Genomic DNA, 24,491 nt, shown 5'->3' on the forward strand with positions numbered 1-24,491 from the left:
ACGCCTCAACTTAGCTCTTCCGAATCCACCCTCCACCAACGCCTGGACCAGCAGGTAGCCGACTACCTGGCCTTAAGTGTGGATGTAGACATTGTGAGCAGAGATGAACCCTTGGACTACTGGGTGCGCAGGCTTGACCTATGGCCAGAGCTGTCCCAATTTGCCATCCAACTTCTGTCTTGCCCTGCCTCAAACGTCCTGTCAGAAAGGACCTTCAGTGCAGCTGGAGGCATTGTCAATGAGAAGAGAAATTGCCTAAGTCACAAAAGTGTTCAGTACCTCACCTTTATCAAAATGAATGAGGCATGGATCCCGGAGGGCTACTGCCCGCCCAAAGACTAAGTCAGTCCCCACACACAGCATCTCTGCCTGCACGCTGTGTGACTGCCTGCCTCCCCAAGACTAAGTCGCTCCACTCACAGCACCTCTGCCCGCAGGCCGCTTGACTGCCTTCTCCGCCACCACCAACAGGGTCCAGGACTTCAGGCAGATTCCTGAATTTTTAAGGCCGCTGCTAGCAGCGGCCGTTATAATAATTTTCTGGTGCGTGTACATGCCTGCCTAACTTTTCTGCCTGCAGTGCAGCTGCAACAACAAAACAAAAGGCATGTACATGTGCCCATTCCCCTTCGTGATCATTACCTTGCCGCGGTGAAGGGGCTTGCGTATCACAATGAAGCAATGACCGCTGGCTATATGAGGGGGGTGGCACACCAAAGATAATAAGGTTGTTGCTTCATTGTGCACAGACCAAATTTGATCAGCTACACAGTCACTGTTCTGTCATTCAGCTACCTCAGCTGGGCTGGAAAGCCGCCATCACCTGCACTCTCGTCATGGTGCGCACCAGTCCAGCACGGCGGTCACTACACAAACAGCTGTTTGCAGTCACTGCATACCTTTCACTGCATCTTTGACTGCACATTGTATTATACCTGGCAGTCAGTGCATACCTTTCACTTGAATGGATGGCAGACTTGCCCTCCATAACAGATTCTCATTACAGGTAGTACAGTCTAACGGTGTCATATACAGCAGGGCCTCGAAAGTTCTCCTGTATTGTTATTTTTGGTCACTACCTCGGGACGTGCATGCCATGCCTGCTGCCTTCCTTGGATGTGTGGTAGCCATTCCTGCTCCTTTGCCCACAGCGTGCCTGCTGCCTTCCTTGGATGTGTGGTGGTGGTAGCCGTTTCTTAGGCTCCCACTCCAGACTGGAATCGAACCAGGATTCCCCGGCCATTACCAGTGGTCACTCACAATGGCAGACTTGCCATCCATAAAAGATTCTTGTTGCAGGTACTGAACTGCAAGCAGAACAAGTATTTAAAAAAATAGATGTAAGCTTTAACAATGGTAGAGAAAGAACCATTGAAAGTTGATAAGGCAGTCAGACATTACCTGAAATCACTGAGTGAGGAAGAGCAATCTCGCTATGGTGCGCACCAGTCCAGCATGGCCGTCACTATGCAAACAGCTGTTTGTGGTGCGTTACACAGTGAGTTTGTTGTGTCATTGTGAAGCAGTACTCTAATTATACTCACTGGTTGATGTACGCACATGCAAGATGTTTTAAAGCACTTTAGGCCTGCAATTCAGCATTCAATGTGATTTCTGCGTCCAATCCAGATTTTTCCCTGGGACTTTTGGTGTCTATTCCACTCCGCCATGCCCCCTTCCAGGTGTTAGACCCCTTGAAACATCTTTTCCATCACTTTTGTGGCCAGAATAAATGTTTCTAGTTTTCAAAGTTCGCCTCCCCATTGAAGTCTATTGCGGTTCGCGAAAGTTTGCGCGAATCGAACGTTTGGCGAAGCTTAGCGAACCCGGTTCGAAGGTTTGGGCCATCTCTAATTGTGCACAGAAAACTGAAAAAAGTAGTTGCCAAGCCCAGGGCAAACTGTCAGAATTATGTCTTTGTTTAACAGCTGACACTTGATCAGTTGCTGTATAGTGTAGACAACTGCTTGAGTTTTTTCTTCATTTGTTTTGATAAATGTGTCCCTTTATGCGAGATGGTAAAAGTATGCCCTGTGCTCGCCATATGAATAAGAAAAAAGATTGTTCCATTCAGCTTTAATCTGTAACACGACTTAGCCCCTTATACTTTCCTAGTGGTTCTTGGTCACTATGAGCTATCTGGGTACTTTGTAGTGCAGGTCCAAGCCATATCCCATAGAGCAGGCATGGGCAAACTTGTCCCTCCAGCTGTTAAGGAACTACAAGTCCCACAATGCCTTGCAGGAGTATTACAGCCACAGTCATGACTCATAAAGGCAAATGCATTGTGGGACTTGTAGTTCCTTAACAGCTGGAGGGACAAGTTTGCCCATGCCTGCCATAGAGCCATATCAATTTTTGCCATGCACTGATGAGAACTGGAAAGTCTGATACAGGCTGTATGCATGCTGGATTGATGTGGCTCTATACAATTTCAGCTATAGCTACAAGCTATAGGCTCACTGTATACCAGAGGTTCTGGAAGTGCAGCCTTTCTTTGAGGGGCATAAAGAAATTATTTGTGTAATTGTGAGTGATGCATCCTAGGAAACCAAGTTGTTCACTTACAGCTGAATTATTCCAAACTAGCCAACCCGCGTCGTAGCATACGCCGCATCTATCTATCTAATAGAGTATGTGCCTCAACCTTGAAGCAAGAAGAAGTAGGCTTTCCATGAGAAAATGTATGCGTGCGCAAACACCAAGTTTAACCCAGCAAGTCTGGCTTTGCAAATTCGGCCTAATTGGCTATTCATGAGGCAATGCTCATGCAAATATGCATTTGCTTTCGCATGCCAAACTATGCAGGGTCAAAAAACCAATACTGCAAAGTGCTCTCTCGCTGCCTGGGAACCACAGCGGCACCCCGGAGTGGGAGGCTGGGTGGCGCAGCCGCCCCCCCCCCCCCCCAAGCGTGGCCAGCGCTGGGGAGAGCCGTCCGCACCCACCTCCTAATATTAAAAACAGCCACTTACCTTAACGTCCATTGGGTTCTACTACATGCGCATTAATTTTCTCATGGAAAGCATTTTGTGCAGTTTGTATCCTTTGGAGGCAGGTGGTGGATGGCTTGCTCCGGTGGTGTGAACCCTGGAGTGAGTGTGCCTGTCCTCCCCCCCCCCTCTGGAGTGCTGTATGTGAGCCAGCCCTGAGCTCTAAAGCTCGGGGTGACCCATGCTTCTCTCCTTTCTCATGTGGTGCCCCCAAATTAATGCGCATGTAGCAGAACGCAATGGACGTTAAGGTAAGTGCCTGTTTTTAATATTGGGAGGTGGGTGCAGACGGCTCTCCCCGGCGCTGGCCACACTTGGGGGGGAGGGGTCGTCCACGCCACCCAGCCTCCCCCTCCGGGGTGCCGCTGTGGTTTCCAGGCAGTGAGAGAGCCTGGGACCCTGCGGTCCCCCCAGTTGTATAAAAAGGGGGCATTGGGAATCCTCCCCGTGGCGCTCCTGGAGGCCTGGAGCACACCAAAAACTGCTAGCAGATCCGCAAAATGCTAGCAGATTTTGAAACGCTTTTTCTTATTTTTCTGTAGCATTTCACCTAGCATTTTGCGGTTTTGTAAAGCGTTTTTGGTGTAGTAGATTTCATATATTGTTACAGTAAAGCTGTTACTGAACAGCTTCTGTAACAAAAACGCCTGCAAAACCGCTCTGAACTGCCGTTTTTAAGAGCGCTTTGCGTTTTTCCTATACTTTACATTGGAGGCAGAAACGCCTCCGCAATCCAAAAAAATGCCTCACCTCGGGAGTATGCGTTTCAGCAAAACGCCTCCCGCTCTGGTGTGCACCAGCCCATTGAAATACATTACCCAAGCGTATCCGCAGCCGCAAGTGGATCGCAAAACGCTGCCGAACCGCTCTGGTGTGCACTAAGCCGGATAGTGCTAATGTGGGCATGTAGCAGGGTGACTGCTTTGTGGTATTGGTTTGTGCATGCATTTTCATGAGCATTGCCTCATGAATAGCCAATTAGGCCAGATTTGCATTGTCAGACTTGCTAGGGTAAGGCCTCTTTTCCATGGACTGTGAATAGGCAGTGAAATGGCTCTCAAACTCTCACAACTGCTCACTGCTGCCTGGTGACTGCTCACTGCTGCCTGGTAACTGCTTGCTGCTGCCTGGTAACTGCTTGCTGCTGCCTGGTAACTGCTTGCTGCTGCCTGGTAACTGCTTGCTGCTGCCTGGTAACTGCTTGCTGCTGCCTGGTATCTGCTCACTGCTGCCTGGTAACTGCTTGTTGCTGCCTGGTAACTGCTTGTTGCTGCCTGGTATCTGCTCACTGCTGCCTGGTAACTGCTTGCTGCTGCCTGGTAACTGCTTGTTGTTGCCTGGTATCTGCTCACTGCTGACTCATAACTGCTTGCTGCTGCCTGGTAACTGCTTGTTGCTGCCTGGTATCTGCTCACTGCTGCCTGGTAACTGCTTGCTGAGCACACAGCTCAACAGTCCGTGGAAAAGAGGCCTTAAACTTGGTGTTTGAGCACGCATAAATTTTCTCATGCAAAGTACTTCTTCTTCTTGTTTGAAGGTTGAGGCACTTAGTCTATTATATATATAGATATCTCCTGTTTTAAGAAGGCAAAGTTCTATTCAGTGTAACATGACTATCGTGCATTCTGTTTTCAGCTGCTTCCAAAACACTCTGCTGCTACCATCAGCAAAGCCAGGAACAAGAAAATGAAAAAGCAACCTCCTAAAAGAGCAGAACCCGAAAGAGAGAAACCAGGCACAGAAAGCCAGCGCAAAGACCGTAGTATGACCACTAAGTGAGTAACGCCAGCAAACAACTTGCTAAGTACTAATCATTATTATTATTTAGTATCTATATAGTACTGCTATTGACACCTACTGCAGCACTTGATACAGTTTATAGTCTTGTTACTAACTGTCCCTCAGAGGGGCTCACAATCCAATGCCTACCATAGTCATATGTCATACCTCCTCTCCAGAGGAGACCCAAGCAGACACTGGGAGAACATATAAACTCCATTGTACCTCCATCTTCTGTAATGCTTTATGCAGTGGAGAACATAGATAAGCAAGTAGGTCAGCACACAGTACAATCAGAACATCCAGCAACACACGTACAATATGGATACATAGTTGACAGGGGTGTAACTACAGGGGAGTAGCCCCTGCAACCGCAGGAGGGCCCAAAGCTATAAGGGGCCCCAACTAGTACTGTACTCCCTCTGATAAAGAGGTCCATCCTTTAGTGCAGGTGTTTTTGTGGTTACACTTGTTATGGGTGTGAAGATTACGATCTCCACACTTGCCGTATGACCCTTGCAGACTCACCCCGCTGGCTCTGAGGGTGCGCTTCTTTTTTTTATATTTTTGCCTTTTGTGTATCATTATGTTTGTCATATGTATTAATTCTTACCCTCACTTTATACAAACGTGTTATTTATAGATCTTAACATGCCTTTCTTTTGCAGCATGGACAAACTGCACCTGACACTTTGTGAGCTCTCTGCTACATTAAATCACGTCAAGAGCATCATGGTGTTCAGTCATGTTGTTACTCCATCAGAGTACCTGAGCTCCCACCTGGAGACAAAACTCAATAGGTAGGTGGGACAACATGTATCAATGTACATTGAGTGGCCAAACAAATAGAGAGAAACCCTCAATAACTAGTAGGTCCACCTTTAGCTCTGACCATGGCCGATATTCTTCTTGGCATGGACTCAACAAGATGTGATCCTTATATAAGCAACTCTGCGTTGTTACGTCACTCTTGGACTAGTTTACTTTCAAGTAAAGGGTGTCTTTCATTTTTTAGCCACTCAGTTTATAGTACATTAATAAGTTACACTGCTGCTGCTGGTTTATTGCATTCTGTGCTCAACAGTTTAGTATCATTAGCTAGAGTTGTGTAAAGTTAGATCATATGGCAGATTTTTACTGTAAAGCAAACGAATTAAAGCAATAATAAAACAAATTGTTGCATTGACTTTATTTAGAGAAAATTGTTTATTTGCTTGAAGTTCTTGAGAAAGCAGCAGCTTATAGCTAAAACTGGAAAATGACCCAACCTAATCGGTTACCTGTTACAATACAGCTGTTGATTGCAAGGGAACCTGTAGTAAGAAGAACGTGGACGCTGCCATATTTATTTCCTCTGTTTATTTTATAATCTTATTGATGCACTCAAAATAAGACAAAAGCCCATGTAACAAACATTACATATTAGACCATAAATGCATCACATTTTACAATAAACATAAAAAATACAATGATTTAGAAAGATAATAAACAAATGACCAAAGTCATGATATTGCAAACTTTAACATCAGAATATACATGATGAGTGAAATCTGTCGAGGTATGTAATTTGCTCATACCATTCAAGTATACCATGCCCTATATCATCCAGTAGTCAAAGTCATCCGAAGAAGTTAAAGATGAAGAAAACCAGTTAACATAAAAGAAGAAGATCATCCACTAGCTCTATTATCAAGGCCGGCGGGGGTGACTCTGGCATTATCCAATGTTTCATTATTGCTTTCTGGGTAGATAATAGATATACATGCCCAAATTTAGATAGTAGTGGGACCTTCTGGTCATCTCGGAGATCCAGAGCATGGAACAAACAAAAGAACATGTCCACTTTCCGTTTATAACCTGTATCCTTATTCATGTAACACAAGGCCTTCACCTATACCAGTGTTGGCAAACCTTTTGGAGACCAAGTGCCCAACTCAAAAGTCTCTTGTCTCTCGTAAAGTGCCAACACGCCGATTTGAACCAAATGACCCCCCTCCCCCTCCTCAGAACATAAGAGATGACAAATACCAGGCCCTCAAACCTACAGTGACTAGATTTTTCTGGGTTCAACCTTGGACAGGGCAACATGGCACATTTGAATTCAGGACTTCCAAGACCCTACATTTTAGGACCGGTCTGGACAAATTAGACTCAAGCTGAACTGAAGCAAATTCGAGCAACCCAATTCACAAAATATAAAAAAATGTATTTGAACTTTTGAACATTTTATAAGCTGTAGGCTTGCTATACACCAGCTGTTCTGGATGTAAGTCTGGCTTCTGGGGCATAATGAGATCATTTGTATATTCAGTAGGGATGCATTGTGGGACACCACAGTTGTTCACTTAAAGCTGAATTATAGCAAATACCTTCTGTTTTAAGAAGGCAAACTACACTGAGCATAGATGAGAATAGGTCTGTTTTAACTGAGGCTTTTCTTCCAGGGCTTTGGTGTCGATGGTGAACTGGAATGCAAACACGCGGGAGGTCCAACGCCCATCAGAGGTTTTGAGTGGAATGAAATCATATCTTTGTACATTGCAGTCGGTTGCTCATCTTGTGAACATTGATATCACACGTACCATTCGCAGCACATTATTGCAACAGTCACAAGCCACAGATGCTTCTGGAGAACAGACTATTACTGCACTATATACCAACTGGTAAGACTTCTCCTGTCCTGCATGCTTACACACGGATCTTTCTGTTTAGTGTATTATTTTTCCTACTAATTACTAAACATTTGTATTCACTGTGTGCAGTTTTTTTTTATCTATTCCTTTAATTTGTGCTGTTTATTTCTAACTTTGGAGATTTGCAGTGGATTCATCTCCCTACTGAAAATCATTCTATTATTGGTTACTAATTACATGTACTCTTCTAATGTATTTGGAGATGAACATTGCATAGCTCCCAACTGTCCCTCTTTTGGAGGGACAGTCCCTCTTTGGGATCCCTGTCCCTCTTTCCTCCTCATTTGTCCCTCTTTCAGGACTTTGTCCCTCTTTCTATGTAAATATATATATTTCTCTATTAAAAATGTATTTGATTGACTCTAAACGTTATTCCCATCCTTTAAATTGATATATTACTCATTTTAAAATGTTAATATGAGGGAAAATGAACCAGGATAGAAAGGACCAGTGTGGTTTGCATTATAAAACAACATATTTTTCTTATGCAATCTTAATGGTATGTGTGACTAGGGGTGTGACGTAGCGTAGTCAGGGGTGTGACTGGGGCGTGGCTTAAGTGTCCCTCTTTCTCATCTCAAAAAGCTGGCAGGTATGACATTGTCAATGCCTTTTCCTCAAGAAATGATGTATAGTACAGATGTCGCCACCTGTGATAAACTGAGAGTGAAGAAGGATTTTACAATGGGCATACACTGACTTAACAACAAAAATAAGCAGTTTTATTCATTATGTTATTTTCACTACAGCTCCTCTTTGAACCAAGCATGTTGATTAGTGGATTCATGTAAGTTATTTCTTTTGGAAAGGAATGTTTCATATTAAAAAATCCATTGTGCAGATCTGCTTGCCTAAAGCTGTGCACCTATCCATACAGATTTAAGATCTCACCGATATAGCTTTCTGTTACCAAACTGAGGTCATACAACTGCTCAGCAACTACTTCTTGTCCCACCCACTCATGTAGACACGTGATTGCTATTGTAATTAAGGGAAATGTAAATTGGCTTATATTGTTCCTCCTACTTTGGATGTCGTTTGGTCACCCTGATCGATCCACCCACCAGCTGAGTCCAGAGCGGTGAAGAAACAAATGGTATTGTTGTGGAATGATCATTTGAGCTGTGGAAAAGTATTCTGTCTACCACTTTGCTTCTTTACACTGTTTTGTATTTACAGTACTTATCAACCGTATTGTTAACAGAATTTGCCTTGTTTAAGTTGGGAATTAGATGATCTTTTACTCTCACAGGTCCCAAATGCAAAATAGTATCAATTCACAGTGTGCAGATCACTGAGCTGGGTAATCAGCTATTTCTTGGTTAGAGAAGCTGAGTATGAAAGCAGAGGAAATGAATGCAGGTTTAGCGTACAGATACTGCACTTATCATGTTAATATATCCCGGTACGACATGGCACCGATACCAAGCAGAGTACCTTTGCCAGCTTAAAGGAATACTTAAGGGGAAAAAAAAATGACATTTACTCACCCGGGGCATCCCTCAGCCCCCTGAAGCTGGATGGTGCCCTCGCAGCCCTGCTCCGATCGTCCTGTCCCCGCCGGCGGCTACTTCCGGGTTCGGCGACAGCCGCCGACAGGCCGGGAACGCGGCTGATTTTCCGCATTCCCACTCGCTATATGCTGCTATAGCGTAGCTATATACGCTATAGCAGCATATAGCGAGTGGGAACGCGGAAAATCAGCCGCGTTCCCAGCCTGTCGGCGGCTGTCGCCGAACCCGGAAGTAGCCGCCGGCGGGGACAGGACGATCGTTGCGGGGCTGCGAGGGCACCATCCAGCTTCAGGGGGCTGAGGGATGCCCCGGGTGAGTAAATGTCATTTTTTTTTTCCCCCTTAAGTATTCCTTTAAAAGTGGACCGTTTATCCGGTCAGAGACTAGGGCATCTGCTGCTAACATCCACTCAGAGTATATCGGCCAAATCTGCTGTCATTTCTGTTCCAGCTAACTAATCTGCACTCCCTAGTATACTACAAATCACAATGTTCAATAACAAAGGGCCAGATACAATTCAAATTTTCTCCTAGATTCCCATTTTTTTTTTACATTATAAATAAAATGCCTTTTAAAGTGGACCTGAACTCTTGCACAGGACACAGAGAAAACAGAGAAATGCACATTGTGTGTTTTTAGACAGAAGCGCCTGTTTAATTCCCCCCTCATCTCTAAGTAATCACAGGAGTAATTTGAGCTCTCAGCTTGAATGTTAACACTTTCTCTGCTTCCATGAAACCAGGAAGTTGACACATTGCAGACTTATTGTAGGAGTTCTGTAAGCTGTAACAAAGATATGTTTTCCTTTAAAGAGAACCCGAGGTGGGGTTCTGGCAATGCTAGCTACACACAGAGGCTGGGTCTGCCTATAGAGCCCAGCCTCTGTTGCTATCCCAATCCCCCCTAAGCCCCCCCTGCGCTCTGCTATCCCCCATAAATCACAGGCGTGCTGCCGACACGCAGCGTGTCGCAGCGGGCTGGGTTTACCTCTATAGTGTCAGTCTGCTGCTCCCTCCACCTCCTGCATAGCTCCGTTCCCCGCCCGCGTCCCTTCCCTCCCCGCTGATTGGAGGAAGGGACGCGGGCGGTGACCGGAGCTATGCAGGAGGCGGAGCGAGCAGCAGACTGACAGTACAGATGTAAACACAGCCTGCACAGCGCGGCTGTGATTTATGGGGGATAGCAGAGCACAGGGGGAACTTAGGGGGGATCTGGATAGCAACAGAGGCTGGGCTGTATAGGCAGACCTAGCCTCTGTGTGTAGATAGCATTGTCAGAACCCCACCTCGGGTTCTCTTTAAAGGTTCTTATTCTGTTTAGAGCAGAGGGGAAGTTCTGAGTTAAGGTCCACGTTAAGCCACCAGCAAGCAAGAAAATACTCTAAAACATTTTAAAAGTAGTTTTTCACAAACTTTCTGGTATTTTTTCAATTGCAAAGTGCAAGTTACTGTAAAACAAGAAAAATTATCTCCCAGGAAAAAACATATGGGAAAAAATAGAATTGGATTGGGCCCAAAGTTCTTTACAGGTTTTTTTTTCTATTTCATAAACTAATATATGTATAGGATAAAACTTTAAGTTAGTTAAAAGTGGTAAATGCCCTAGATGTAAATCTACTAATGCAGACTTTTTACATGATAACTATTTACAGGATGTATACATGAAACGTGTTCTTAAACATGTTAGAATTATATTTCTTATTTGTACTTTTTTATGGCAAGACATTAGTTTTGCTGATGAGAAAATGTCTTCAAACCCCATCAAAAAGTACTTGGATGAATAATTCTGACTCATTAACGCCCCTTTATAAGTTAAAATAAATAAATAGAAATAATATATATATATTAAAAAAAAAAATTGTATAGCATTTTCTGCTGTCAAACTTAAAACACTTGCTAGGCAGCCACTAGAGCACACTCAGTAGGCAGTATTAGGGAGTCTTGCTCATGAACTCCTTACTGAATATGTGCTGGCTTAATAATAGGAATAGGAATAGGAAGAGCCAACATTTGAACCCAGGTCTCTTATGTCAGAGGCAGAGCCCTAACTACTAAGGGATTTTTCCTCTTATGGACCAGAGTGATTTTCACATTTCAGTACTCATCCCATTAATTCACCAATAATGTTATCACTACTACGCACATGTAAATGATTTATACATTGTCTTTTCTCACCACAAATTCAGACTTTCTTTAGGTAGTACTTTTTGACAATAATGCATTTTAAAGGAATAAGAAGAAAAAAATTGAAAAATGCATTATTTCTCAGTTTACAGCCATTATAGTCTTAAAATAAAACTTGCAACTGTAGATAAAACCCACACATTTTATTTGCCCTTTTGTCCCGGTAATAACAACATTGAAATTGTGTTCCTGGTAAAATGTATGGTGACAATATTTCATTTGGAAATAAAGGTGTATTTTTTCCATTTTCCTATTGTACTCTAATCAGAATAAGAAGAATCAGAATCCTTTATTTTGCCAAGTACAAACAGGGGGTTGTACCCAGAATTGGTTTTGGCTCATAGAGGTTCTAGAACAGGGGTCCCCAAACGTTTTTGGTTGAGGACCGGGTCAACATACTTCAGACTTCTGGGGGGCCGGAGTATACATAAAATGATGTAGAAGTCTTTGCGGGCCAGACAGTGAAGCATACCCAGGTGACAACCTGCAGTCGACAGCAGTGTCACCTGATGTGGTATTTGATTGGAAACCAGCAAATTACTGCTTTCTGGCTTTCATGTGGATGGGTGGTGCTAGCACTGCTATTCTATATGTGAACCATCAATATTTACAGATGTAGCTGACCCCACCTATAAGTAATACATTTTATGTGTAGGGGGCTGGTGAAAAAACCTCAGGGTGCCACATTCGGCCCGCGGGCCTTAGTTTGAGGACCACTGTTCTAGAAGGATAGGGGGGATAATTTCCAAAAGTCAAGAGCCAAGGCTGCCATACTATAGGGCCAACGATCACATTTGGCAATCATTTGTCATCCCTAAAGTGATGTGGGGGAGGGGAACAGAGGGAGGCGAAGGTTCAGCAGTAATGACCCAGTTCTTCACAGAAACCTTCGGTGATGGCTGACGCTGCTGAGGATCCTGATTGCTGACATCTTGCAGTGCTGACCAAGGTGTTCCAGTTCAAAAGGTGCAGTAGTGTTAATTTCTGTGGCGGGCCCCGACTCCTGGGCAGCATTCAGCAGGGCTGGTCACAGAAGCATCCAGCTGTGGTGGCCCTTACTTCCAGTTTAGTGGCTGGCATCATAGAGGCGCTGAACCAAAGTTGTCTCTGCTGTGGTGGAGTAGCAGCAGCCGATGGATGGATGGAGCTGGCATTCAGTGAGGCCAAAGGTTTCCCGATCAGTGCAGTGTCTTTCTACCTCAGTGGAGCCCTGATCTCCTGGGTAGCAGTGGTGGGCTCCACAAGGCCTGTATATGCACAGACAACGGACCCAGGCAGTGGCAACTGGCAAGGTGGAAAAACAATCAATAATTAGAAGCCCTTATTTGTAAAAATAACAATAATATACGCTCATGGCATACATATACAAAAAGCTAAGTCCCTAATGTAACAATTCATGTATATTTGTCATTTTTAAATTAAAGTTATTTATTTTAGTAGCTATGGGGACAGGTTAGGGCAGAGCTCTCCAACCCTGTCCTCAAGGCCCACCAACAGTACATGTTTTGCAGAAAACCACAAACCTGCACAGGTGAGGTAATTATTGTCTCTGCAGAGCTGATTAATAATAATACCTTTTTTTGTATAGCGCTTTTCTCCTGTCGGACTCAAAGCGCTTGCGAGGCAGCCACTAGAGCGCACTCAGTAGGCAGTAGCAGTGTTAGGGAGTCTTGTCCAAAGAGCTCCTTACTGAATTACTGGCTTACTGAACAGACAGAGCCGAGATTTGAACCCAGGTCTCCTGTGTCAGAGGCAGAGCCCTTAACCAGTACACCATCCAGCCACCAGATTAACTATCTCTGTGGATATCCACTAAACATGTACTGTTGGTGGGCCTTGAGGACAGGGTTGGGGAACACTGGGTTAGGGGACAAAGGGTTAATAGCTTTTTATTGGGCAGCACGGTGGCGTAGTGGTTAGCTCTCTCGCCTTGCAGCACTGGGTCCCTGGTTCGAATCCCAGCCAGGGCACTATCTGCAAAGAGTTTGTATGTTCTCTCCGTGTCTGCGTGGGTTTCCTCCGGGCACTCCGGTTTCCTCCCACATTCCAAAAACATACGGATAAGTTAATTGGCTCTCCCTAAAATATTTGGCCCTAGACTACAGTACTTACACTACATAATATAGACATATGGCAATGGTAGGGATTAGATTGTGAGCTCCTTTAAAGGGACAGTTAGTGACAATATGTATACACTGTACAGCGCTGCGTAATATGTCGGTGCTATATAAATACTAAATAATAATAATAATAATAATATTCTTTTTTTCCCCCACACACTGTAATGTCAAATTTGGCCACTAGATGTCACCTACTGAGAATGCTAAAGCATTCTGAGCAGTTGTTTTTTTTTTTTTCCTGCTCTCATTGAATGATCAGTGCTGTTCACTACAGCACTGATCATTCATGATGTAGGCACTACAGCACTACAGATTGGCTTTGGGAATGTGTGTTCCCATTCAACAATCTCAGCAGTAGCCATGGGTCAAGTGCACATGCCTGTGTGCACGGCATGCATAGAGAGGCAGTGACATGTATCTACACCCCTGAGGCCAAGATGAAGTCCTGTGGGGCGTAGATATACTGCCTAAATTTCAACTAGTGGTTCACCATTACACTATCCAGCCAAATTAACATAGGAAAATAGCGGTTGTCCATACAAATTTAATAGATTATGGAACTCATGATTTTGATTAATTGTAGTAGTCTGAAATATGGAGGTTTGAAAATATATGCAGTAAATGCATTACTTATGTTTGTCTTAGTTACACAGATATTGCAATGACTTGTGATAATGTTGTTTTCTGTTATCTTATTATCTTTTCTGTTTACTTATTAAAAAACAGTGGCAAATGTTTTAAACGTGTTAATTTCTAACAGTGTTGAGCAGTGTGTGGAAATAAATGGCTTTCTCTTTGCATTAAGGTACCTGGAATGTCTTCTCCGACAAGCCAGCACAGGACTAATAGTGTATTCTCCAATGCTGAAATGCTTTGTAGATCTTCCAGCAGAAATGAGTGGAGAGCATGCCATTAATGCTGATGAGTACACCGATGTGTCAGGTACGGTATCTGAGCTAAACAAGGCTTGTGCTGTACTGCATAAAATGGGTTAAAAGTAAGCTTGTTACCTATATACCCATGAACAGATTTCAAATAGATGATGGTAGATGCTAGGCCTGAAAGATAAATCGAATTTAAACTGAAATCGCGATCACCAAGATCACAATTTTGGAATCGTGAAAGCAGCAATTTCTGTGATGACCTAATTTTTGCATGGGGAAAGTTTTTAAAGTGGCTTCAAATGTACCCCAAGTCTGGGCGCGTGCGGCCTGCAGCATCGGCAGTGTTGGACATACCTTCCGCACGAGTCCAACGCTGTCCAAACTCTCTAGCCATCTGCTGACTCTTGTACACGGCGTACTCCCTGGTTCCTGTATGTCACATGACATACAAGAAGTATGCCATGTATTAGAGCCTGCAGGAGGCAAAGTGGATAGATGGGCATCACTGGACTTGTGCAGGAAGGTGTGTCCAGATCAGCACTGCTGCAGTTTGGGGGAACAGAAGAGACACAGACAGGGGTACAAATGGGGCAAGAGAGACACAAGGGGACACAAAGGGGGCACAAAGAGAGACACAGATGGTGCACAAAAAGACGGAGACAGAGGTGCACAGAGGAGGGGAACAAAGCTTGATTTGAAGGAAATCGCGAATCGGATCAAAATCGTGATTTTGGACAGAAATAGCTCAATTCAATTTTTTCCTAAAATCGTTCAGGCCTAGTAGATGCATCTACCATCTCCTGGGTGTGTGTGTTTCAAGTCCTACCCCATAGAGCCACATTAATAAAAGGGGAAAAGGAGCGCCCTCTGGTGCATTAACCCTTTTAATGATACTCTCTTTCGCAAGGTAAAAAATGTAAATGTGATCACCTGCATTCCTGACCCCGCTGCCGCTACCGGACCTCCGGATTCCCGCTGCTACTGGCCATAGCGTGGAGGCGAGCAGGAGAGACACCACCTTCAGGATATGGTGACATACACCTAGAGTGTGACAAATTTTATTGAAGTTTATATTCTGTACGTTACATTTTTTACCTTGCGAAAGAGAGTATCATTAAAAGGGTTAATGCACCAGAGGGTGCTCCTTTTCCCCTTTTTTTCTTGTCTTGTTTTAAACAGCATAATACTTGGGTCCCAGAGTATATTGGAGCAGCTGCTGGTGGAGAACCTGTTGCATCATTGGTTTACAGCTGAGCGCAGTGGAAATTCGTGTTTGAGAGCCACATTAATCCATGCCATGCACTGATGAGGACCAACCAGTTTGAAACAGTCCATATGCATGCTGGATTATTGTGGCTCTGTACAATTAATAAGCGGACACATCCTTGCATTCCAGTGGAATGGAGATGTAGCTAGCTTACAGGGATAACACAGGATAATTAGCATATTCAGCAGTGATGCATTGTGGGAGACATAAAATGCTCACTCCAACCTGAAGGATCACAAATACTTTCTGTTTTAAGAAGGCAAACTTCTGTTTTGCATAGTCTGGGTGTCTGTTATTCAAGCCACAATCTGCTGGCATAGTGCCCAGCACACTGCCAACCCATCTCTTTTTTACAGATATGTATAAGATATGCGGGTTCTGTGGTTAATAACATTACCACAATTCAAGTATATGTAGACACCTAAACTGGAACTACAGCAAAGTTTTTGTTTTAAATAGATTAGCAATTAGTTAGACTCTAGGGGCCTGATTCACAAAGCGGTGCTAACAGTTAGCACGCTAGTGAAAAGCCCTTTATCACGCCTAAACTCAGTTTAGGCATGATAAGTTTAGGTGTGATAAGTTTTTAGGCGTGAAGTTTAAGCACCAACTGGGTTAGCACCGCAGTGCACAGCTGATCAAAAGTTTTGCGCTAGCAAAGTCTGGTGCACTTTGCATAGAGTTTAATGGCGCTGCTTTGCGTGCGGGACTTTGCGCGCGATCTAAACTTATCGAAACTTATCATGCCTAAACTTATCATGCCTAAACTTATCATGCCTAAACTGAGTTTAGGCATGATAAAAATGGTTATTACGCCTAAAGTGTTTAACTGGGTTATCACCGCTTTGTGAATCGAGCCCTTTGTCAGGCTCTTTGCTGCATTGTTTATCATTATTGGAGCGATAGCACATCACTTCCTTTCCCAAGGAAGACAGAGTAGATTTGTACCCTCAAAGCTGTAACTGGGGTATGTGTCCTCACCGGAGAAATGTCACAGGGAAGGAAGCACAGTGGCTTAGTAATTAGGACCCTGGCCTTGCAGCTTTGGCATCCCAGGTTCTTTTTTTTGCGTTTGCATAGATTTCAACTGGGCACTCTAGTTTCCGCCTATATCTTAGGTTAGTTAAAGAGACACTGCATTGGCATACAGTAGAATGTGGTAAATTATTTAGGATACCCACTTTTACGTTAATTATCCTGGTTTCAGCATCAGAAACACTTCCTATATCCTCCTATATCTCTATGTAGCATATTGTATGTTTAGTTCAAGGAGAGGAAAGATTTCGCAGTGGACAAACATTGACTAAATAATGTATAAAGTAATATTGTTAAAAATAATCAATATTATTCATTAACCTATTGGGGACCGGCTGCCTAAACCCCCTTAAGGACCAGGCGAATTTGCGTTGGGGGGAGTGCACATTTGGGGGGATCAAGCAGCCGGATCCCCAGTGTGGCATGCTGGGCCAGATGTCCCTCTTTTAGCCAGATGCCCCCCCTTTCGCCAGAAGCCTTTACTCACCTCCCAGGCTCCAGGGATGAGCCGCAGTAGCCCCCTCCACTCTTGCGGTCCTCCCCGCTTGTACTGCTGCTCAGTTCCAGGTCGCGGCTTGATGACGTCTTCAAGCAGGGACCCGGCACTGACATCAGAGTGAGCGGAGATACCGGCCAGAGTGGAGGGGGGCGCCGATCATTGGATTGAACGGCAGGAAGGTGAGTGGATCCTCTTCCTCCCCCCCCCCCACCGCTGCAGCTGTTGCAGTGGTCACTACAATCCGCCAGCAATCGTAGTGATCATGTGATGAGAAGCCATACATGATGGGGAGATGTCAGCTGTCATATCACAGCTTAATCTTCCCTCTCGGGTGTGCACGATCGCGTTGGGAGCGGAAACGGCAGGTGGCGTAGATCCTACAGCGCATCAGGCTAGAACAGCCACAAGTACGGAGTAGGATCTAATAGAGGCTGTCCTCAAAAGGTTAAGCTTTTTTTCAGTAAATTCCTCTTTAACTGACTTCCCTCAAATGGCACCTAGAGACACAAGACTTTGAACCTCTTTAATGGTCACTGTAATAGATTGCCACTATTGAAACAAAGAGGCAGTGGAAAAGAGCAGATGGCTTTGGTCACGTTACTTTTCCACGTGAATGATATGGGTTATCTTTTTCTGAAATAAATATTCATTTTTAAACTATATTATTATAGACTTATTTAGCCTCTTTTTCTAAAATGTTATTTTGTTTGACGCTCAGGATCGGATAAGTGTAAAAATGTAAGCAGTAAAAAGAGAAATCAGAAAGCTGTGAAAAGTAGAACATTTCATGTTTTTGTAGAAGTACAATTGTACAATTGCACCGAAGTGCATCCAGAATGCAAGGTGGGTGGCCAGTCTTACTTTTTTATTAAGGTGGCCATACACCTGTCGATCTACCACCAGATTCAGGTAAATCTCTCTCTGATCAGAGAGGAATCTATTTCCTGCTCACACACTGCAGACAGATTTACAATAGATTTCAGCATGGGATCTCTGCGTAGAACATTCACTATGGCCTGGGGGGATCTGGACACATCCACTTGAGGGGAGACTGGCAGGGGATCCGTCAGGTCCTTCAGTCATCGGAGATTGGACGCCCTTACCAGCGCACACTCGATTGAGTCCTTGCAACCAAGATTTTCCAGCATGCTCTTTCGATCCTTCCGGATGAAACAATCAATCGAGTGGCCATGTTGCAGGATCGATATCAGACAGATGTTGCAGGATCGATATCAGACAGATATCGATGCAGAAAATTGCTTAATGTATGGGTGCCCTTATGGTATTGCAGTATGATCTCATGGTCATTTCCTGATTTTTGGAAAGTACGGTTAAATGTCATCTTTATACTATTCTAGCGGCAATTTTAGTAGTAATAGGAACTGACAACTCGAATTCTTAAGTATTTTGTTTACTTATTTTTAAAGTAAATTATTTTTTTCCTAAAGCCTTAGCTTGCATGATACAGTATTGCGAAAATAATGCTAGCAGACAATCGCCAACCCCCTCCTATGACAAACAAGCGGAGACAGGCACTTACTTTGTTAGATGCTGCAGTCCTGTATGTGAGCAGCATCCCCCAGAGCAGGTTGCCATGGTTACCGCTCGGTCCTCCCATCTTTACAGAGTTTTAATTCCTGTCAAATGTTATTAGACTTTTGTGTGTGATGGGAGAGCGGTAATTTCTGTTAATCTATTGCAGAGCAGAGAAATGTATTTCAGGGATCACCAACCACTGGGATCCTCCAGAATCCAATTTAATTATTGATTTGTGGAATGAATTTATGGGGAATGATTTAAAGATATAAGAAGTTTCTATTTTCATAATGCTGTGAGGTTATCAGTGCTAAATAAGTATTTTACAAGGCATGCAGCCAAATGGCTCTTCTCAAATCAATTTAATATTTCAAAGCTTTCAAAATTGGGAGAAAAAGAAAGTTGGTAATCTTCTGGCACTTTGAATACACTCAATTTATCCTATTCTGAAGGCTTGGATGGGGTTGGAGTGGCACTGGAGGTTCTTGAAATTGCAGCTATCCGTCAGGCGCTGTCACACCGGCTATAGCCCATGAGTTTGCTTTGGTAGCTTATTGTAATGTGATAGTTCTTGACTTGTTTATTGGGATGCTTATTTTGCTGCACAGGTATGTGGGGATATTAGTGTCAATGCCCCTATTTTTTATATGTATACTTTTGGTTATGTCTCCAGTGGAATGCAACTGTTGTAGAACTATAGGGACCACGGGAGATATAATTGAACCCATGTCTGGTTCTAGACTTTTTTTGCAGCCTGAGGAAAACTTGTGAGGATGTACGTCCTCCTCAGTCAGGGCAGCAGTGCCACCTCCTCCCTTCTGCTGTGCAAGTCAAATGAAACACTGCTGCTCTCCTGCCTCTCCCTCCTCACTCATGGTCAGACTCCTCACACAGCATAACAAGCTGCTTTTCCCCAATAATGACCTCTTCACCTCGCTCTCCTCCTACTCTGACTGCATGCTCTTACAAGAATGCTACCCCTGTAATCTCTGCGCCTGATGCAAACGTTTCACCTTGCTTCATGAGAGAACCGGCCCTGATTGAGGCTAGAAGGGCACCAGATTGTGGTCAAAGGCGTAGGGTGCGTACACACATCCAATTTTAATTGGCCAATCACTGGCCAATTTTACCACCTTCATGTGGTATGAGGGTCAGCAGATTTTGAATACTAGAAAAAAATGATGTACAGTAGGTGAGCTCTCAAACTACGTGGAATTGGTAAAGCTGGTCAATCATTGGCCAATCAAAATAAGGTGTGTGTATCAGGCTTTAGTGAGAATAAAAAATAATATTTAGCATCTAGCCCTTACATACATCACTTTACGAAACAATAATGTTTATGAACTGACTTCACAGTTTTCTTGATAACTGATGGTCTTATATCAACACAGTATAGTCAGTATTTGTCTTTGGGGTAAAGTGACTGTAAAGGGGCCCCAACGTTCCATTTTGTTTTTGTTTTTTTACATCAACAAAGAGTTTATTTAAAAAAACCAATGACCAATACAAATCAGCATGGTACAGCGTTCAATAACTAAGGAGATGATTCAATGAACCAGCACAAGTCTGGAGTTTAATGGAGTCATTTCCAGTGTATGCATTTTTCCAATTGCGTTGCAATGCAGAAATAATATGGACTGCACGCTGCACCACACACAGCCTCACATGTGAATTGCGATCAATCAAAGTCAAAGGTCCCGCATGCCACTATACATTATAGTGTTTTCTATGTGAATTTTCGCATTCATCTTCCTATCTAACATGTTTTTTCTTGTTTCCTGTGTAGTCACAGTGATGTCATGTTACTACTATGGAGATTAAAAATCAGATTTTAAAATGTTCATGTAAATGCGCATAAAAACGCATGTATTTTCACAATTCTTCATTAAAAAGTCACGTCCGCAACCATACTCAAATCACATGCGAGACAGTGGAAATGGGTCCTAACCGCATCCTTGGAATTATTGAGTAGATTTGTTTTCAGAACATAGCACCAGTGGTGTAGCAATAGGGGATGCAGAGGTTGTGAACGCATCGGGGATTAGGGGCTCTCCTTCATCCATCTTATTAGCTTTTCATAGATGCTGTACTGGTAATGACCACCTCTAGCTTTTCATTTCATAGTGGTAATCCTTAACAAACTGTTCCCTTACTCTAAATATACCTCTCCTTGGCAGGTTTTGGGGCCCCATAGCAATAGAGGGCTTGGGGCTCCATGTAAAATTTGTACTGGGCCCCCAAAGACCTTACTGCTTAGCACCCAGGAGTCAGGACATTAATCTGGTAAACTTTCTCCATTAAAAGATGATACTGGAGGTACCTGCTTGCTCTTCCTTGTTAGACCAAGAATAATACTTTTGAATGGCTCATACATTCATATTTATACATAAGGCTTCATCAGAACCAATCTTGACAGTCAGATTGTGCCTCCTCTCATGGCAATGCTCTGATATCTGTGGACGCCATTAGTCTCAAGGTCAAAACCTAATATGTTCCAATCATTTCACCCTAATGACATTAAACAATGAAACTTTTTCTTATAAATGTGTTTTATAGATACAGATGATATTGGGATTTTACAATCCATTCGTTCCTAAAGCCTCTTTCCCCCACAAAATCAATTGTTTACGTACCCTGTAATTTAGCCTGTAAAGGAACCGAATGACGGTCGACGAGTGTTTGACATAGATGGCAGATAAATGAGACTATAATTACTGAAAAGATGCCGGAATCTCTGTTTAAAATGTTATCAGTGTGCTGGCTTTGCCAGTGTATAATTTTAATGGAACAATATCTCAGATTACAATTTCTGATAATGTCATCTTCTTTCACTGTGAGCAATGTGGTTTTATATTGACCTTGAGTAGAAATACTCACTACAGCTGTCATAATTTAAAAACATGTGCACGATGCATTCTGATAGAAACACATTCACTGTGATTTAATTGTCTTGCCTTTGCTGCGCTTCCTTTATTATTATTTTCTTTATAATTTTCGACCTTTGGTAAAACCCATAATTCAAAGCATGGGACTGGAATAATATTTTATTGCCAAGTTCACATTAGTATATTACCTTTCCGAGTATTAGAATCAAATGTTTACTGAATAGGTGATTAAGTAAGTCAGGAAGATGGCGTAGCATGTACAAATAGATGGATTGTCACCTACCCTCTCCTCTGTAAGGACATTATTGGTTGTAGGAGAAAGGACTAGGTGCTGTATAATGTATCTAAAAAGGATGATAGATAGGCCAGGAGTATTAATTAGAGTTGTTCATTAGGGTTAGATTAGGAGAAAAAAGGCTCGTACACACGCCTGACTGCAGCCAACGACGGGTCCATCGGCACCTCCCGCTGGGTGGGTTTTCAGCAGACAGTACAGCGTGTGTACAGTCTGTTGGCGGACTGATAGGGCTGTTTCTGAACGATCCGTTGGGCGGATCGTTCAGAAACAGCCTTATCAGTTCCCCGACAGACTGTACACACGCTGCACTGTCTGCTGAAAACCCGCCCAGCGGGAGGTGCTGACGGACCCGTCGTTGGCTGCAGTCAGGCGTGTGTACAAGCCTTTAGGGATAAGGAGATAGGAAGAAGACAGTGTCAATGTCTGTGGCAAGTCAATGGATTAGCGCAGGTCGTGAAAAATAGTACCTTATGCTAGGTACACACCATACAATTTTTTGTTAAATTTTCTGTTAAATTTACATGCCAGATAGATAATTTCCAACATGTTGGAAATTATATATCTAACCATCTAGCTGCCTAGCAATTAGGCATTGTTCTACTCAGCAGGAGATAACCAGAAGACAATGCACCAGAGATAATGACCAGTCTCTACACAAAATAATCTAAAAGAAAATCTAACAGAAAATTGTATGGTGTGTACTAGGCATAAAGCCCAATCTACACGGTACGATTCTTTGTGCGATTCAATTACGATTCTATTTACGATCTGATTAAATCCGACATGTCCGATCGGGATTCGATTCAATTCAATTCGATTTGCCATTGTTTTGCAATGGCAAATCGAATTGAATCGAATCCCGATCAGACATGTCGGATTTAATTGGATCGTAAATAGAATCGTAATCGAAAAGCACAAAGAATCGTATCGTGTAGATTGGGCTTAAGACTCTTTCTGTGTGCAGATGGTAACTCTGGTAGCAAAGGGGGAATGGTCAATCTGTACTCCACATTAGTGTTAATGTTCAAATTCAGGATCGTGCATTCGTAAACCAAACACCGAATTTCAGCACCCAAACTAGTGGACAGGGTTACCTGGTTGCGGTCCACGTCATGCTTCACATGACTCTGATGCTTCCGACCTTTTTGCTTCTCACATCTGACCTTTTCTCATTCAAGACACAACTAAAATGTTAATGCATGCTCTTATAATATCTCGTCTGGACTACTGTAACATACTACTTTGTGGACTACCTTCTAATAGACTGGCCCTGCTCCAGTCGGTACTGAACTCAGCTGCTCGTCTCATTCATCTTTCTTCTCGCTCTTCCTCTGCTGCCCCTCTCTGTCAAGCTCTTCATTGGCTGCCAATTAACCAGAGGATCCAGTTCAAACTCCTAACCCTAATCTACAAAGCTCTCCACAATCTCTCTCCCCGGTACATATCCTCACTAATTTCCAGATACAAACCCAATCGCAATCTCAGATCTGCACATGATCTTCTGTTGTCCTCCTCTAGGATTACCTCCTCACATTCACGCTTGCAAGATTTTGCACGTGCTTCACCCCTCCTCTGGAATGCCCTCCCCCAACACATCTGTTACTCACCAACCTTTGTTACCATTAAACGCTCTCTAAAAACTCATTTGTTCCGACAAGCATATGCGCTACCTTAGTCCACTTCCCTTTGTCCTAAGACCAAATTGCACTCCTACTAGGTATCCTAAAACACTCTCAGGCCCATATGCAATTCACATTTTCACCTGAGTTTTCTCCCAGGAGATAATTTTTCATCTTCGATTTAAAATAACTTTCCAGCACTTTTCAATTTAAAAAGTACCAAAAAGTAGGTAATAAAGTACTATCAAATTTATTTTCAGTATGGTCTTGCTTTCTGGTGGCTTAAAAGGCATTTTATTGAAAAGTTTAAAATTATCTCCTAGGAGAAAACTCAGGTGAAAAAGTGAATTGTATATGGGCCTCTGTCTCTATATATTTGTTGTATACTACCCCTCCTTGTTTCCCCCCCTCCATTCCCTTTAGATTGTAAGCTTGCAAGGGAAGGGCTTTCTCCCCCTTTTGTGTCTTGAAACTTATTATACATTTTATTTATAATGTTACTTTTATCACTGTTATTATCAATTTTGTATTTTGTATTCTGTATTTTGTATCATTTTTGTATTTTGTCACTAATTATGTATCTTGTATATTGGTGTTCACTATTGTCTGTATTATTATGTACCCCATGTTCTTTTCTTACTTTGTACAGTGCCACAGAATATGTTGGCGCTTTATAAATCAATAATAATAATAATGCTTCCTACTTTCAAGGCGAAAGGAAGAAGCATCCGAGTCATGAAGCACAGCCTTAGTGACCTTCCTGTTTCCCTGTCCACTGGCTTGGGTGCTGAAATGAGGGAGTTTGGCATAATTCGTGTTTCCGAATACAAGATATCAAATTTGAACACCAACACTACTCCTACTATATGTAGGAAAATATGTATGGGGATAGGTAGGCTAGCCCAAGGTGATCACCACACCCACTTCATGCATATGCAACATTGGGCAAATCACCAAAAAGGCCAGACGACTGTCTTTAAGCATTTCAATTTATTCAAAAAGTTTCAAGAGCTAGTGCATCAGAATGTCTTCAGTATATGTTTCAAATGTTTCAATAATGCGACAACATCAATCCATTTTGAGCTCCACTAAGCTTTTTTTTCGGACAATAGCGCACAGATGTGAAGAAGTGAGATACACGTATAATACTTGGTAGTGGTGTGTTTAAGTACAAAATATCATAAGG

The 24,491-nt window shown here is 43.1% G+C and overlaps 1 protein-coding gene across 3 annotated transcripts in view; it reads left to right on the top strand.

Moving 5' to 3' along the window:
- The window catches only part of NCKAP1L (NCK associated protein 1 like), a 374,626-nt gene that overhangs the window by 231,121 nt on the left and 119,014 nt on the right, over positions 1 to 24,491 (top strand). For all 3 annotated transcript variants that reach the window (XM_068267280.1, XM_068267278.1, XM_068267281.1), the window contains exons 19-22: positions 4,629 to 4,768; positions 5,441 to 5,572; positions 7,217 to 7,435; positions 14,088 to 14,224. In XM_068267280.1, the coding sequence (XP_068123381.1) occupies positions 4,629 to 4,768; positions 5,441 to 5,572; positions 7,217 to 7,435; positions 14,088 to 14,224 (628 nt within the window). The remainder of the gene's footprint in view (positions 1 to 4,628; positions 4,769 to 5,440; positions 5,573 to 7,216; positions 7,436 to 14,087; positions 14,225 to 24,491) is intronic.

The sequence above is a fragment of the Hyperolius riggenbachi genome, chromosome 2 (assembly GCF_040937935.1).
Source record: "Hyperolius riggenbachi isolate aHypRig1 chromosome 2, aHypRig1.pri, whole genome shotgun sequence".
Lineage (NCBI taxonomy): Eukaryota > Metazoa > Chordata > Amphibia > Anura > Hyperoliidae > Hyperolius > Hyperolius riggenbachi.